The 16,277-nt window shown below is 49.7% G+C and overlaps 1 protein-coding gene across 1 annotated transcript in view; it reads left to right on the forward strand.

Moving 5' to 3' along the window:
• CSTPP1 (centriolar satellite-associated tubulin polyglutamylase complex regulator 1) overlaps positions 1–16,277 on the forward strand; it is a 236,756-nt gene that overhangs the window by 182,162 nt on the left and 38,317 nt on the right. The window contains exons 5-6 of the mRNA XM_088459449.1: positions 1,336–1,421; positions 1,677–1,872. Of these exons, the coding sequence (XP_088315575.1) occupies positions 1,336–1,421; positions 1,677–1,872 (282 nt within the window). The remainder of the gene's footprint in view (positions 1–1,335; positions 1,422–1,676; positions 1,873–16,277) is intronic.

Consider the following 16,277-nt stretch of genomic DNA (forward strand, 5'->3'; position numbering starts at 1 on the left):
GGGGGTGCCTAACCCTAAGTCCCTCCCGGGTGCCCTAAACCTAACCTTCCCCCCCTTTCCTGCGGCTGTCCGCAGCTGCGCCCGGCATCACTTCGATCGGGATGCCGGGCGCCGGTCTCCCGGCTTCAGTAAATTTACAGGCGTCTAGAATTAGACGCCTGTCATTTAACCCTCACCGGGATAAGGCAGTCGGGAAGCCGACCGTCGGGCTTACGTCCGCCGGCTTCCCGATTGCATACCCTTGTGTTACATGTGATTGTACCTGTGCAACTCATAGATGTATTTATACCACACGTCTTACTTATTATGCTTAATCTGTGTTAATGTATTTGTATTTGTGGCGCGGCAGACGCCATACAAATAAACGATGATCATGAATAGTAGCACCTGTTAATCTGCACACAACAGAGACAGCGATTTTGAAGGCTGAGTCGATATTCATAAGACTGCATCAATTCACTAGGAGCCAATGACATCACTTTTATGCTTATGAACGTGGCTACTGCCATTTTGTGCCTCAGTGATGTCACTGATTTCTACACAGCTGTGTAATGCAGACAGCTACAGCCAGCTGGTGCCACCTTAGTGTCACTGGCTCCTAGTGAATCTGCTTACTGCATTCTAATGACTATTGGTTCAGCCCGGACATCAGTTACTGTCCCTTCCTGTATAAGTTACAGCATGGGTGCATTTTAAAATATGTTATTGTCTTTGTTTAATAAGTAATGTTTCTGGTGGATGTTTCTGTAAGAGCAACATTTGCGTGATCTGTCCTTCCTACTTTGGGGTTGATCCAGAGCTGCATGCTGTTACCACCGCTTTAGCGTTTTGCCGTAGTCGTATTTGCGACTTTATGCTAATGCTAGTATCAGCCCTTCCCCTGGTGTACAAGCGTGCGCCTGGCTGTACAAGGACTGAGACACTCCATCAAGACTTGCGCCTGCCCCATGCAGTTTGTCCATCAGATCATAGCCTCCACTGCGAGAGATTAAGGCATCTGTGTACGCAAACACTTCACACGCCCGCGGCTGATTTCTTTTTTTCTTCCCCATTTTTTTCTTCATCTCTGAATCGCCACCTGCCACGCGCTGCCCAGGAACGCACAGGACATAGCCAATACATTTCTGGGACAGTGTTTCTCAACGGCAACTACACCTCTGTGGGACGCATGCGTTGTTAAGCTTTTTAGCAACTTAGCTGCGTGCGCCTTCATTGACGCGAATATCTGCATTTCATGTGGCTCCGAGTCAGTCTCTTTAGCTCTGCCAGCTTGGAATAGTAATGCCAACCTATACCCCAATGTCTGCTTTCAGCCTCTGTTTCCTCTTTGGGCAGGATTGTCCTGATGGACGATGCAATGGACTGTCTCATGTCGTTCTCTGATTTCCTGTATGCCTTCCAGATCCAGTTTTATTACTCTGGTGAGTATCCAGCCGCTTACACAGGACCTCAGTCAGCAGCAGAACGCTAACAGCATTGCTCCATGTCTGTTGTCTGTGAATTGGTGTCTGCCTAATGTCACCAGTCCTTTGCCGGATGTCTGGTCTCATAAAATCATCGGGGAGGGGAAACGGTGGATTATTTTGGGTAACTCGTCTATAGTCATTACACAGATTGTACAGACTGGTATTACATGTGATGGACATGTGAAGTCACGCCATGTTTTATATTTGCAGAGTTTTTGGACAGTGTCGCTGCTATTTATCAGGACCTGCTCAACGGGAAGAGTTTAAACACCGTCATAGTCCCAACGTCACGGTCTGCAATCCCGCGCCAGCGGCAGCCTTACAGTGAGAACGTGTCTCTTGACGGGGTGGAGGCTCCGCAGTTTTACCAGTGCTTGGAGAACCTGTGTGAGCGAGATAAGCACAGGTATAATATCAGAGTATAGAACACGGATGGATGGGTTTTGTACTTCTACATATAGAAAAATATAACACCGTTACCACACCGATAAAGATGTCACATTCACTCCCTCTGGCACTCACATCATAAAGAAAACCATCAGCAGATTAATTAGGGCCAGCAAGTTTGTTGAAAATGACAATATATGAGTAATAGACCTAATTTGGACAAAGAATGGACACTTCCCTATGCAAACTCAAGGTGGCTAAGTACATTGATCGAGGATCCTCACCAGACCTCAGCTGCATCTATGCAGCCACACCGACCCTATCCAGCCTCTTGTGAGAGCAGCTGTCCTCACTATAGGGATGTTCGTTGGTCACTTTTAAGTGTAAATAAAACCCACAATAATATCAATTGCTGCAAATCATTTGCCTGATACGGTACTTTGCATCTTTGCCTGATACGGGACTCTGTATCCACAATAATATCTGCCCACTATTTACACTGTGAGGAGAATCTGGTTCCTGGGTATATTCAGCACAAGTAATCTGATATTTATTAAAATCATTTTGTGGGAAATTATCAGTACTTGTGATGTCAATTGCGTAGATTTTTTTCTTTTTCTCTTTGAACACCCATCGATGGTCGCCATCAATTGTACCATTGGTGGATGACATCGATAGTATGAAACCAATCGGAGTGGGGGCGGGGCTCCATGTGTCATGGGGCAGAGCTGAGCTCTGTGTCCCGGCACATGGAGGGAAGGGGGACATTGTTTGATACCCATCGGGATTCCAAGGCCAGTATTCTGACCACCAGGATCCTGAGCGGCAGGATGCTGACTACATCCCAATGCTGGCCTTGGTAAAAGGACTGGGACTTTGTTAAAGTATGAGAAGTTGGCCTTGGGTCTAGAATGAATGGGACCTGAGAACGCTGATATTGATCATGCTGAGATAGACATCGGGTGGCCTGATGGCAACATGGGGTCGTATGCAGCCTTCCTGACCTCAGTCCTCCTCCTTTTGATTCTTAGATTACATAGGAAGCACAGCGCAGTCACACTCTATGTAGTCTGTGGTTGGATGGTGGTGTCTTCTCACCAGCTTGACAAACCAATCATAGTCTTGTTGGTTGTGCTGTGTAAAGGCTTCATGCTTGTGTTCTGATGCATCAGGAGCCTGAGGGCCCTGAAATGTTCCTTCCATATAACTTGGTGACAGAGTTAAATGGATATAGAGAATTAATGATGGGAAAGTAGTGGCATGTAACAAGCCTAGAGATACATTTACTGTGTATGTGTAAGATGGCCTTCTTTGATGCCGTTCTGTTTGATACACCACTGATCTCATATAGATAGCTGCCTCTTTTGTTGGGGGCCTACACTTGACTCTGTTTCTGCAATACAATCTTCTGTGAGCATAGCACATTCTTCCAAAGGGTGTGTTCAGCTTAGCTGAGTAAATACCTGGGTCACATAACGCCGGCCTCCCTTAGGTGCTCTTTGTAAACCCTGCACCTGGGAAGGGTGGGGTGAGACTAGGGAGCGGAGAAGGGGCCTATTTCTAGGGCATACAATTTTAATGTTTTTTTTCTAAGAGGTCTCAAGATTTTCTGCAAACTTCAAACCACTTGTAGCCACTTACCGGATCAGTGTATCAGAACGGAGCCCGGGGGAGAGTGTTGCTGGTGTGCAGCGAGGACAATGAGCCTTCTTGTTATGTAATGTTTACGGCAGGTATGAAGTGTGGTAATAATTGGACGGAGAAGAGATTATTTGTTTGAGCCATAAGTGCTTAAAGTCAAATTATTACAGTCATGACAAACCTGAAGAACAAGAAGGGGATCAGCTGAGTTTGTGAGGCTCTCTAGTCTTATATGGGCAGTGTCATCATATGGTGCCATCTCTCTGCCATTACAGCTTCGCATTAACCCGTCACTTTCTATAGAACACATATAGATTCCCCCCTTTAGATCCTGTTGTATTTTATATATAACTTTATGGGGTTTTCCTTTATAGCAGCATTCAATTGCCGGTCACCTGGAGTGTATAAGTATTACACTGACATAGGGAACCACAAAGCAGGAGGAACTACCTAACGCTACATCTCTAGCAAACTAACAGAATTGCTTGATGTAGATATGTAGGTACAGGGCTGCCATCAGTAATTGTGGGGCCCGGGACTGACAAAATAGACAGGGCCCCCTCTCAACCCCCCTTCCCCCAGCCCCCCCACAACCACCCCTTCACCCGCTCCCCCCCCCCCACACCCCTTGTTCCCCCGCTGTCTTATTCATACACAATAGGTAAAAATTGAAAAGACTGAACATTATATTATAAGAGGCTAAAGCACATCTACAAAATTGAGGCATTTCAAAATTAACTGGAGCCTGCCAGGGAGCATGGGAAGAATTCCATGGAGCCTATAGGAGCAGGGATGGTCTGATTCTCCCAGACTCTGGGCCTGACTCAGGAACGCAAGTGTACGCACGCACCCGACCACCGAGAGAATATGCTAATGAAAGCATACACACGGCAACCGCAGCATACAGTAAGAGGCAGACGCCCAGTAATACATAATGATGCCCCCTTTACTCTCCGCTAATGTGCGTACTGATGCGCAAAGCTGAGCACACATGGGGAACATCGAGTAACATCAGAGCTGCACGCAGACTAAAGGTAGACCTGACCCTGCCGCAGGAGTTGAGAGACTTCCTGCACGCAGAGGGACGCCAGGCTGCATCCGTCATCCCATTGGCTAATTTATGCACGCCCCTGCAACGGCGGTACAACGCACTGGCACGCCTGCGTTCGCCCGACCACCCCCCCATTACCACCCATAACGGCACTTCATGTCAACAGGTGCCAAGAGCCGTGGCGGGCCCCGGTAATAGGGGGTATGGCCTAATCGCGGGAGGTGTGGCCACGCCCCCTTGCCGAGAAAAAAATAAAATATTTGCAGCGCCGCGAAGCCCCCGCCGGGCCCCTCAGGAAGCCCGGGCCCGGGTAATCTGTACTCGCTCCCCCCCCTCTCGGCGCCCCTGCCTGTCAATCACTTTGCCTTGGGTCTGCGTAGCCTTTGCTCACGCAGTTCCCATCGCAGTTGATAGTCCGCACACGTGCATTGCGATGCATACGCATGCGCCGTTTGATAACATCGGCAAACTGCGCATCGAACCGCATGGCCGGCGGTTCGATTCCCGTTAGCGGCAGCCCGACAGGAGCAGGGTTAGAAGCAGCGGAAGCCTGACAGCACTGGAAATCCCGATCGTGGATAGCTAAGTATAGACTAACCTAACCCTAACCCTCCTTAGGGGTGCCTAACCCTAACTTCCCCCCCAAGTGCCTAACCCTAATTTCCCCTCTAAGTGCATAACCCTAACCACCCCCTTCCCCGCTGCCTAAACCTAAGTCCCCCGGGGGGGTGCCTAACCCTAAGTCCCCCCCGGGGGTGCCTAACCCTCCCTCCCCCTAGCCTAACCCTCCCGGGGGGTGCCTAGCCCCCGGGAGCCCTAAACCTAACCCTCCCCCCCCGCGGCTGTCCGCTCGCGGCGCCCGGCATCACTGTGATCGTGATGCCGGTCTCCTGGCGTCGGGGAAATGCGGGCGTCTACATCTAGACGCCCGGCATTTCACCCATGCCGGGATAAGACAGTTGGGAAGCCGGCTGCCGATATTTAGGCAGTTGGCTTCCCGATTGCTTCCCTTCAGAACCATTTGACATTACAGTGTCAACATTGCGAATCAACAATATGACTACATAACCTGTGACTGTTGCATTGGCTGCTTTTAGTATAATTCCAGCTTTTTCCCATCAGTTTAATAGCGTTCTTCCAGTTAGTTGAACCACAGTGCTCCTATGTACTTTGTAAGGCGCTGCAGAACCCTTGTGGCGCCATAGAAATAAAGGAGGATGATAATGAATTGAACCCTGAGGCTGCAGGACTCACTTTATATGCATGAAGGTTGTATATGAGCAGATACATAAAAATACACACAAATATTATTCTTATTCTTATGTGATGTCATAGGTGATTTGTAAGATGCCACATCGTTCCCACAGTAGGAATAACGGGAACTAGGAGAAAGACCAAATAAATGCAGATAAGAAAAGAATGCGTCATGAAGATCCACATATTTACATGTGCGAAAAGCCCTGGCATTTATCACCGGAGACAGCAGCCGTCCTTGTAGCAATACCGCTAATTCATTTATGAACCAGACTGTAAAATAAAAAACAAAGATGACACAAACCAGAGGTTCCCAAATTCCATGCTTGGTTAAATCAAATTGACTGCGGTGCTAATTAAGTCACCTATACTCAAGCATGGAAATCCTTAAAATCTGGACTGTAATGGCGGAGTTTGGGAACCTCTGACACAAACATTAGTTTTATCAAATAAGTAAAAAAAAGAGAAAAGGATATACCAGTGTTTCCCACCTCCAGCCCTCAGGGACACCTAACACTGCATGTTTACAGATCTCCCCTGTGGATCGTTTAAAACATGTCAGCCAGTATGGACTACACCTGTGCACTAACCTAAGAGATCTGTAAAACATGCACTGTTAGGGGTCCTTGAGGACAGGAGTTGGGAAACACTGACATACACTGAAGTGCCAAAAGTCATAGGATAGATCCCTACTATCTTGTAAAACGCCCTCTAGCCCGGCGAAGTGCAGCTAGTGGACGGAAGACCTCTAGAGAGATGTTGTTAACTATGGAGGTCGATCCCGGGATTTGGGGCAAAAGCTACCGGTTTTACAATCCCAGGATTTCCAGCGGCCTTGGGGTCAGGCTGTGCAGCTGAGCGTGACATCAGAGGTCACACTGCGCAGCAACAGCCAGCCCATCCCCTCAACAGCCGGCCGCCTGCAGGGATGAGCCACCGGTGAGGATGGTAACACTGTGTCACAGTGTCACTCTGAGGGCAGAGACTCCAGACTGTCACTGCTCTGCCTCTGGGCTGGCCTCTCCACACTCTCTCCCTGCAAGTGGACAGCTTGCTGAAGGTTCTGCCCTGCTGCTTCGACCGGACTGGATTGGAGCAGAAAATTTAATGTTTTTTTTTCTTAATGTGGTACTGAGCTGGCTGGGGGGCCATTATAGTTATTTTATTGTTGTGGTGGGTTAGGGTCGCACAAGAAAAAGTAAAGAATAATAATAATATTTTCATTTCTCGACTCAATCCAGGGGATTGAGATTTTTTTCACTCCTGAATCCCGGGATTGAAAAAAAAAAAGAGGCAGGATTTGCTTCCCTAATGTTGACCCATGGCTCCCTGATCTTTGTAGGTGCAGGATCTCCACCATGTCCCATAAATGCTTGATTGGGTTCAAATCGGGCGAACGTGGTGATCACACCATTCGTCGGAACTCTCCAGAATGTCAAGTGATGCAGGTCTGGGCATTTCCAAGATGGTGACACCACCTACAGTACCATTACTTTTACACACTGCTATCCCATAACTTTTGGCACTTCAGTGTATATATTATGAGTCGGGACTGAAAAAGGACCACCACATTTACAAAACTTATTACAGGTTGAGTCTTCCATTTGCATAGTGCTTGGAGCCAGAAGCATTTTGTATATGGGATTTTTCCGTATCTCAGAATATTTTCATATTTCATTTAGAAGAGACTCAACCTGTATTTAATTAGCATCATTTGTGCACATGAATGCTATATATTTCATGGTTTCTTATAATTATTTTCCTAGCCGCAGAAGTATAACATGAAATGACCTGGCCATTTTGCAAAAAGTTCCCCCTGTTATATCCCTCTTGCACCATCCTAAAGTCACAGTTGCCCGCCAAAATCTGCAATACCCAACTCCGCCTTAATGCCCAGGCTTCCAGTTCCCAATTGCATATATAAATGGTTTAAAAGCACGGTTATTCAACATGCGGGCGTCCAGCTGCTGTGTAAATACATATCCCAGCATGCCCTGCCACAGTTTTAGTATACCCTAACAGCAAAACTATGTCAGGGCATGCTGGGATGTGTAGTTCCACAGCGGCTGGAGGACTGCATGATGAATACTGAATTACTACATACTTGCTGCTGAATAATCTCTCAGAACACAATGTCATAGCTGAACATTACAAAGCTTTGTTATGCTGCTGATGTCCCTAGTACGCTCCCTGGCACCTCACTGTATGCTTATTTCCATGGTGTATAATCTGATTTCTGAGTGCTGCAGGTGTCTATACAGTTACAGCTTGTTTCCACAAGTTCCAATGGAGGCTATAGCAAAGCCTTTGTATAATTCAGGTTTTTGAAGTTGCTACATTTACTTCCAACAACTTGTTTGCTAAACAAAACGGAACACATTGGATTTGTTTTGATGTTTAGATGCTATGGGAATACAGATTCATTGTAACTTTTGTGGTTAAAGATTATTGTGTGTCTTTTTCTCACATTGCAATTCAATTGTCTTTAAAGCGACTATTTATCTTGGACGCCCAATGGGCACGATAGACACTGGCATTTCTGCTCACACCATCAGGAGGGTACGAGCAAAAATCTGTGATAAACCCGTGGTTAGGGCACCTTACAAGTATTTCACTAGGATGCTGGCTAGTATGTTTGCCATATACTGTAGCCTTATCCCTCTTGCTCCATCACTCAATATTCCCTTCAGCCTCATGCTCCCCCTGTGTCTCTCCAGCCTCATGCTCCCCCTGTGTCTCTCCAGCCTCATGCTCCCCCTGTGTCTCTCCAGCCTCATGCTCCCCATGTGTCTCTCCAGCCTCATGCTCCCCATGTGTCTCTCCAGTCTCATGCTCCTCCTGTGTCTCTCCAGCCTCATGCTCCTCCTGTGTCTCTCCAGCCTCATGCTCCCCATGTGTCTTTCCAGCCTCATGCTCCCAATGTCTCTCCAGCCTCATGCTCCTCCTGTGTCCCTCCAGCCTCATGCTCCCCATGTGTCTCTATAGCCTCATGCCCCGTTCCTCTCCAGCCTCATATCCACCCCCATGGTCTCTTCAGCCTCATGCCCACCCCCATGGTCTCTTCAGCCTCCTGCCCAACCCCCGTGTTTCTCCAGCCTCATTCCACCTTCTGTGTCTCTCCAGCCCTATGCCCCTCCTGTGTCTATTTTATCTCTGTCTCTCTCTCTCTCTATCACCCATATCTCTATAATTTATATTCCCCTCCCGTATGTCCCTCTCTCTCTAATCTGTACCCTCCCTCCCACCTGTTGGTGGGGGGAGGTGGTTTGGGGGTCAGGCCACGAAGGGTGGCGTTTGGGAAGGGAGTGGGATGGGTGCCAGCTCAAAGCTCTGACAGACGTCTGACTTGCCATCCTATCTCTGCACCCCCTACTTGCCCCACTTCTCTCTCTTTCATCTATACCCCCTTCTTTCATTCATTGCTGCTCCCCCCATCTCTTTCATATCTGCAAATCTCTCTCCTCTATGTCCCACTTCTTGCACAAGTTAGTTACAATAGTTCTTAAGCAGAGCCAGGTTGTATACTGTGTGTAGTTCTCCTTACATTGCTTGTATTCAGTATCTGCATTAAATGCTTCTTGATAGTAGAGAACCAACAGTATATATTTATATTATCAAATAGATTTTTACATCTCAAATGATTTGATTCAGAGATAAATCTATTTTGTTATCTCTTTATTATTAATATTACTAACTATTCGCTTCTGCCAACATTTTTTTTATTTCAGATGCTCTAGTTGTATTGCTTTGCATAGGGACCCTGTGGCGGGAATGGCTCACATGACCAGCAGCGCTATACAGACTGGTGGCAGCAGCGCCTTCACCCACCACTCACACCAATGTCACTGTGTGCCCTGTGCACAGACTGCTATGTAGCCTATCCTATTCACCCACCTCTCACACCAATGTCACTGTATGCCCTGTGCACAGACTGCTATGTAGCCTATCCTATTCACCCACCACTCACACCAATGTCACTGTGTGTCCTGTGCACAGGCTGCTATGTAACTGTCATATTCACCCACCTCTCACATCAATGTCTCTGTGTGCCCTATGTACAGACTGCTATGTATCTGTCCTATTTACCCACCTCTCACACCATTGTCACTGTGTGCCCTGTGCACAGGCTGCTATGTAACTGTCCTATTTGTCCACCTCTCACATCAATGTCTCTGTGTGCCTTGTGCACAGATTGCTATGTAGCCTCTCCTATTCACCCACCACTCACACCAATGTCACTGTGTGTCCTGTGCACAAACTGCTATGTAGCCTATCCTATTCACCCACCACTCACACCAATGTCACTGTGTGTCCTGTGCACAGACTGCTATGTAGCCTATCCTATTCACCCACCACTCACACCAATGTCACTGTGTGCCCTGTGCACAGACTGCTTTGTAGACTATCCTATTCACCCACCTCTCACACCAATGTCACTGTGTGCCCTGTGCACAGACTGCTTTGTAGACTATCCTACTCACCCACCTCTCACACCAATGTCACTGTGTGCCCTGTGCACAGACTGCTATTATTATTATCATTTATTTATATGGCGCCACAAGTGTTCTGCAGCGCCTTACAAAGTGCATAAACAAATTGTATGTAGACAAGCAACTTACAGAACAGTACAATACCGGACCAGGACATGGATAATATATATTGCTACATTAGCGACCATATCACCCAGATAAGCAATTGAGCATAAGCAACCAAGTGTTAGGTGCCCTAGTGGTGAGTAAGAAGTAGGGATGTGCAGGCTCGGATAGGTTCGAGTTTGCACGTGGAGTTCGGACTTTTCCCTCCAAAAAAACGGAACTCAGAACGAGGCAAAACGTCATCTTACATGGACGAACATCATCATTCCTGGACAAAAGACCAGGAATGATGATGTTCGTCCATGTAAGATGACGTTTTGCCTCGTTCTGAGTTCCGTTTTTTTGGAGGGAAAAATCCGAACTCCACGTGCAAACTCGAACCTATCCGAGCCTGCACATCCCTAGTAAGAAGTAGATGAAACTAAAGTAGGGAGAAGCACAAGAGGGTAGAGGGCCCTGCTCGTAAGAGCTTACATTCTAAAAGGGAGGGGAAAACAAACAGGTTTGACACAGTTGGGGGTAGATGGGGAGGAAGGAGCATGTAGCAGGGAGTTAAAATGATAGCTGGAAGGCTTTGATGAAGTAGTGGGTCTTGAGAGCCCGTTTGAAGGATTGCAAAGAGGTGGAGAGTCTGATGGGGAGTGGGAGGAAGTAATCAGCTGGCATGAAAGGCGGTGTGCATTAGTTGAACGAAGAGAGCGGAGAGGAGAGTGAAGGGAGATGAGATCAGAGATGTATATGGGAGAAGATAGGGTGAGGGCTTTGTAATCGAGCGTGAGAACCTTAAATTGGGTTCTAAAAGGGAAGGGGAGCCAGTGGGGGGGGGCTTGTAGGAGAGGGGAGGCAGATGTATAGTGTTTGGAGAGCAAGATAAGCTGTGCAGCAGCATTAAGGATAGACTGGAGAGGAACGAGATGGGATTTGGGGAGGCCAGATAGAAGGAGGTTACAGTAGTCCGTTCTGGAGATGACCATTAAGTGTATGAGAGTTTTAGTAGCATCCTGGGTGAGATCGGGTCTGATCTTAGAAATATTTTTGAGATGGAAATGACAGGACTGTGAAAGGTTCTGGATATGTGGTTTGAAGGAGAGGGATGAGTTCAGGATAACTCCAGGACAGCGCACCTTGGGACTAGATGAGATAGTTATTCCATCAATGGATAAAGAAATAGTGGGAAGTGAGGTTATGTGGGTGGGTGGGAAGACTATCAGCTCTGTCTTAGACATATTAAGTTTAAGAAATCGCTGGGACATACAGGAAGAGATAGCAGAGAGACAGTTGGAGATACGAGTCAGAAGAGAGGGGGAGAGATCAGGGGAGGAAAGCTTGATTTGAGTGTCATCAGCATAGAGATGATAATGGAGGTCAACAGAGCTGATGAGTTCACCTAGAGAGGAAGTATAGAGGGAGAATAGGAGAGGTCCAAGAACTGAACCATGGGGAACAAATACTGTAAGAGGCTGTGGGGGGGAAGAGGAGTCAAGAAAGAAAACTGAGAAAATTTGTTCAGAGGTAGGACGACAACCAGGAAAGGGCAGTGTCACGTTGACCAAGGTAGTGAAGGATTTGCAGCAGGAGTGGGTGGTCCACAGTGTCAAAAGCAACAGAGAGATCAAGGAGAATGAGAAGAGAGTAGTGGCCTTTGGATTTGGCAGCAAGGAGGTCATTGCTGACTTTCGTGAGGGCAGTTTCAGTAGAGTGGAGAGAACGGAAGCTGGACTGAAAAGGGTCAAGGAGGGGGTGAGAGGAAAGAAAAGCGGTAAGGCGGTTGTAGACAATCTGCTCAAGGAGTTTGGAGGCAAAAGGGAGGAGAGAGATGGGTCGGTAGTTAGAAAGAAGGTTAGGATCAAGGGTAGATTTTTTAAGGATGGGGGAGACAAGGGCATGCTTGAATGCAGAAGGAACAGTGCCTGATGAGAGGGAGAGGTTAATGAGATGGGCAAGATGGGAGCAGGCAGAAAGAGGGAGGAGGCACGAGGGGATAGGATCAAGGGTGGGAGGACCGGATGAAGGCCATGACTTCCTCTCCAGATACAGGGGAGAAGGATGTTAGAGTTGGTAAAGTTGATGGGGAGGGGTGATCTGGGAAAAGAGGAGGTGGAGAGCTGGGGGACTGGTTGTATATGATGTCCTGACGTATGGAATCAATTTTAGATGTAAAGTAGGTAGCAAAGTCAAGGGCAGAGAGCAAAGAGGGGAGATGAGGAGGGGGTGGGCGAAGGAGGGAGTTGAAAGTGGTGACGAGACGTTAGAGGACTGAGAGGAGATGAGGTTCTTGAAATATGAGTGTTTAGAGAGGGAGAGAGCAGCACTATAGGATGTCGCTCGGCAGTTCGTGAACACTTTTGCAGGTATCTGGTGTATTTGGAATGCCAGGGTTGAGGAGTAGTTCTGCGAGTGTGAGTAGTGATCGACGGAGCAACAGAGTCCAGAGCAGAAGTAAGGGAGGCGTTGTATAGGGAAGTGGCTTGTTCAGGGCAGGAGAGAGAGTATAGGGGAGAGAAGTGAGTTAAGCAGGGAAGAAAAGGAAACTGTGTCGCTATGCAGCCTCTCCTATTCCCCCATCACTCACACCAATGTCACTGTGTGCCCTGTGCACAGACTGCTGTGTAGCCTATCCTATTCACCCACCTCTCACACCAATGTCACTGTGTGCCCTGTGCACAGACTGCTGTGTACCCTATCCTAGTCACCCACCACTCACACCAATGTCACTGTGTGCCTGTGTACAATGGCGGCCGCGGCACTGAAGGGGTTAACCCCAGTTCTGCGGCGCCATTTTTAAATACCCAAATAGGCGCTAGGCGCCCTGTATTTAATGTCACCGGCGCTAGGCGCCGAGTGTTTAATGTTTTATGTTGCCGCGGCAGCGTGTTAACCCCCCGGCGTACTGCACCGGGGGTGGGGGCTTTATGTTGGTGCCGCAGCCCCGGATCATCTCCGCCGGCTGCGGCAGAGCGACAGGAGGGCCCGACGCTGGGGATCGGGAGCCTGGCTCCCGGCGCCCCAGCTCCACAGAACGGATGGCAGGGAGCCGCTCCACGCTGGGACCCGGGAGTGTGACTCCCGGCGTCCCAGCTCCACAGGGATGCCGCTGGTGCCTCTGTGCCGGCTGCTTATGGCGGCCAGGCAGCGGAGGGCAGGGCGGGATGCTGACCACTGGGGACCGGGAGCAGAGCTCCCGGCGCCCCAGGGCAGCAGGAAGCCACTGCAGCCGGGACAAGTGTCCTGGGCTGCAGGGCTGAGCACTGCACGGGGCCAGGTAGCCACATGCTGGGAATCGGGAGCGCTTGCTCCCGATACCCCGTGCAGAGGGAGAGGCTGTGCATGGGGCCACACGCTGGGATCCGGGCAAGCCGGTTCCCAGTGTAGCAATGCTGGGCTGTCCAGGGAAGAGGCAGCAGCCGCTGGGAGACCGGGGAACCAGGGCTGGATGCCGACTGCTGGGAGCGCAGCTCCCCCCGCCCCAGCTACCCGGCAATGTGGTAGGTGCCAGGGGGGCTGTGTGTTGTGCTACAGCCCCCAGGCCATCTCCGGAGATTGCAGGGATGGGGAGCCCAGCGCTGAGCGCTGGGCAGTGTAAAGTATACAGATAAATCAAGAGTATATATAAAATGTAATATAAAAGGTGTATACAGCACTGAGCCAGGAAGAGCAGTCCAGAGCTGCAGTGCTGCTGTGTATAACAACAGTTAACTGTATTTCAAGTGTGATTGTATGTATTTTAAATGTATAAGTTAAAGTAAAGTGCACTTACCTGTGATTTCCCTGGACGGCTAGGGGGATCCAGTCCTCAGTGGGCTGCTGGATCTTCCAGCCCGTCCAGGGAAATAAAGTATCCTCCTATGCGGCCTCATGCCTGGAAGTGGGATAAGGAGGTGCAGAGGGAGCTGGCTAATGCAGCCAGCTAAGAATTTCCAGCGAGCTCCAAACGGACTCTCCTCCGTGGCCAGGAGTCTCTGCCAGGGACCCTGCTTGCCCACCTCTGGAGCTCAGATTCGGGCAAGAGTAGCAAGCTTGGTCCCTTAGCAGATTCCTGGAAGTCCGTTTTCGGAGGGAAATCCTTATCTTCCCAGGCTGTCCAGACGGAGCGGAGCCGTGGGCGACCAACAGAATTGCGCAAAACGCTATTCCATTCTCCTGCTGTTCTGGGTAAGAGCTCCGTGTCTTCAAGTTCAAGCCCTCTGCCAAGCTACCGTGCAGACCTGGTCCATTGCGAGGGATCAGATGGGAACAGCCGACACCAAACAGGAGGTGTGTCCGCAGTTGGTCAACGCATACGCAGCAGAAGTGGTTCCAGCTGCCTAGGCAGGAGCCTGATTGTACGTAAAAAGCGGTTCCAAACGCCGATGGTTGAGTTTGGTGGTGGCAGCATCGTTACACGCCCACGGCGTAGTGGGCGGAGTCAGTGACAGGCGGTCACTGACGGTGAGTGGGAGTCCAAAAGTGCTAACCCGTGACCAGTGACGGCCTAGGCAAAAGGCGTCCGGTCACATCTGGTGGCATAGCGGTGGGATAATCCCAGGTGGCTTTTCGGTCACCCGACGAGAGAAGCCGAGTTACTCAGGAGAGGAGTAACTGCAGTTCAGGAGAACGCGCAGGATTACTGATAACAGCGGAATGGAGTTGCATCAGACGGAGGTGGAAAGTGCGGCCAGCGTACGTAACAATGGACGCCCCTCAGAACGCGGTGAGAGCAACAAGTCCCGCCCCCTCTCGCAGCAGTTATGTTTCTCAGCATTGCCCAGCATGGCAGGGATCCCAACGTCCCTGGGGGGACAGAATGGATTCCCTAGCGGATCGGCTAGCGGAATTGGGAGAAAGGGCAACGGAACAAGAACGTATGCTAATCATTCGGATGTGGCATGACGAGCGGGCACCATGGGCCGTGGTACCCAAGCACCGTTGCAGACTGCTGTACTGGGATCAGATCGTATCCAGTTTGCCAAGTTTGCAGACAGCAATGGGGACATTGATGGACATTTGCAAGTATTTGAAAGAACTTGAAAACTACACGATTTACTCAAGCAGCAGTTGGTCAGACACCTGGTGCCCACATTGCACGGAGAGGCCTATCGAGGAGTGGCCACCGAGTACTGCGGTGACTATGATGAAGTCGTAAAGGCCCTCCTACAATGATACTTTGTCACTCCTGAGTCCTACAGGAAAAAGTTCCGGGACTTGCCCAAGAACCCTACCAGCACCCATGAGCAGTTCGCCACTCAGCTGAGGCAGTACGTGGTGAAGTGGGTGAAGGGATCTGGTGCCACTAACTGGGAAGCACTGATTGATCTGCTATGCCAAGAGCAGTTCTACCGCAGGTGCGCCCCAGAGGTGAAGGAGTGAGTGCTAGACCGGGAGCCACCCAGCCTGAAGATGGCGGCCCAGTTAGCGGACAAGTATGTGGCAATTCGGCCACAAGGGCAGAAGCGCCCGACTAGTAGCTGACCCCAATGGACTGTACAATCAGGGGAACACCCCTCTTCTGCTCATCACCCTCCAAAGCGGGAATCCTCCAACCCGGGTGCTCTTGGCCAGCAATCGCCCCGCCCTGTCCCTGCAAATCATCAGAGACCACCGGGGCCCCGACTGGTCAAGAAGTGTTATGACTGTGGGAAAATCGGACATCTGAGGATGAACTGTCCCACACCCCAAACACCCCAGACTCGTGCCCCAAATCCGAGTGCTGGAGCCCGGCTTGCTTGCCTGACCCGGGGAGGTGAGCCCAAAGAGACTGTTCCTACTCCAGCCAGTCCAATGGAGTGTGGGGAGAATCAGGTGGACTCTACGGAGAGAGTCACCTACATGGCCAAGGGGCCACCCCAAAATATGTGGCGGCACCTGCAAACGGTCCAAGTGGGGCCCCTGCAGGGACAACGATTA

This window comes from Taudactylus pleione, unplaced genomic scaffold (genome assembly GCF_031769625.1).
Source record: "Taudactylus pleione unplaced genomic scaffold, aTauple2 ptg000911l, whole genome shotgun sequence".
Classification (NCBI taxonomy): Eukaryota; Metazoa; Chordata; class Amphibia; order Anura; family Myobatrachidae; genus Taudactylus; species Taudactylus pleione.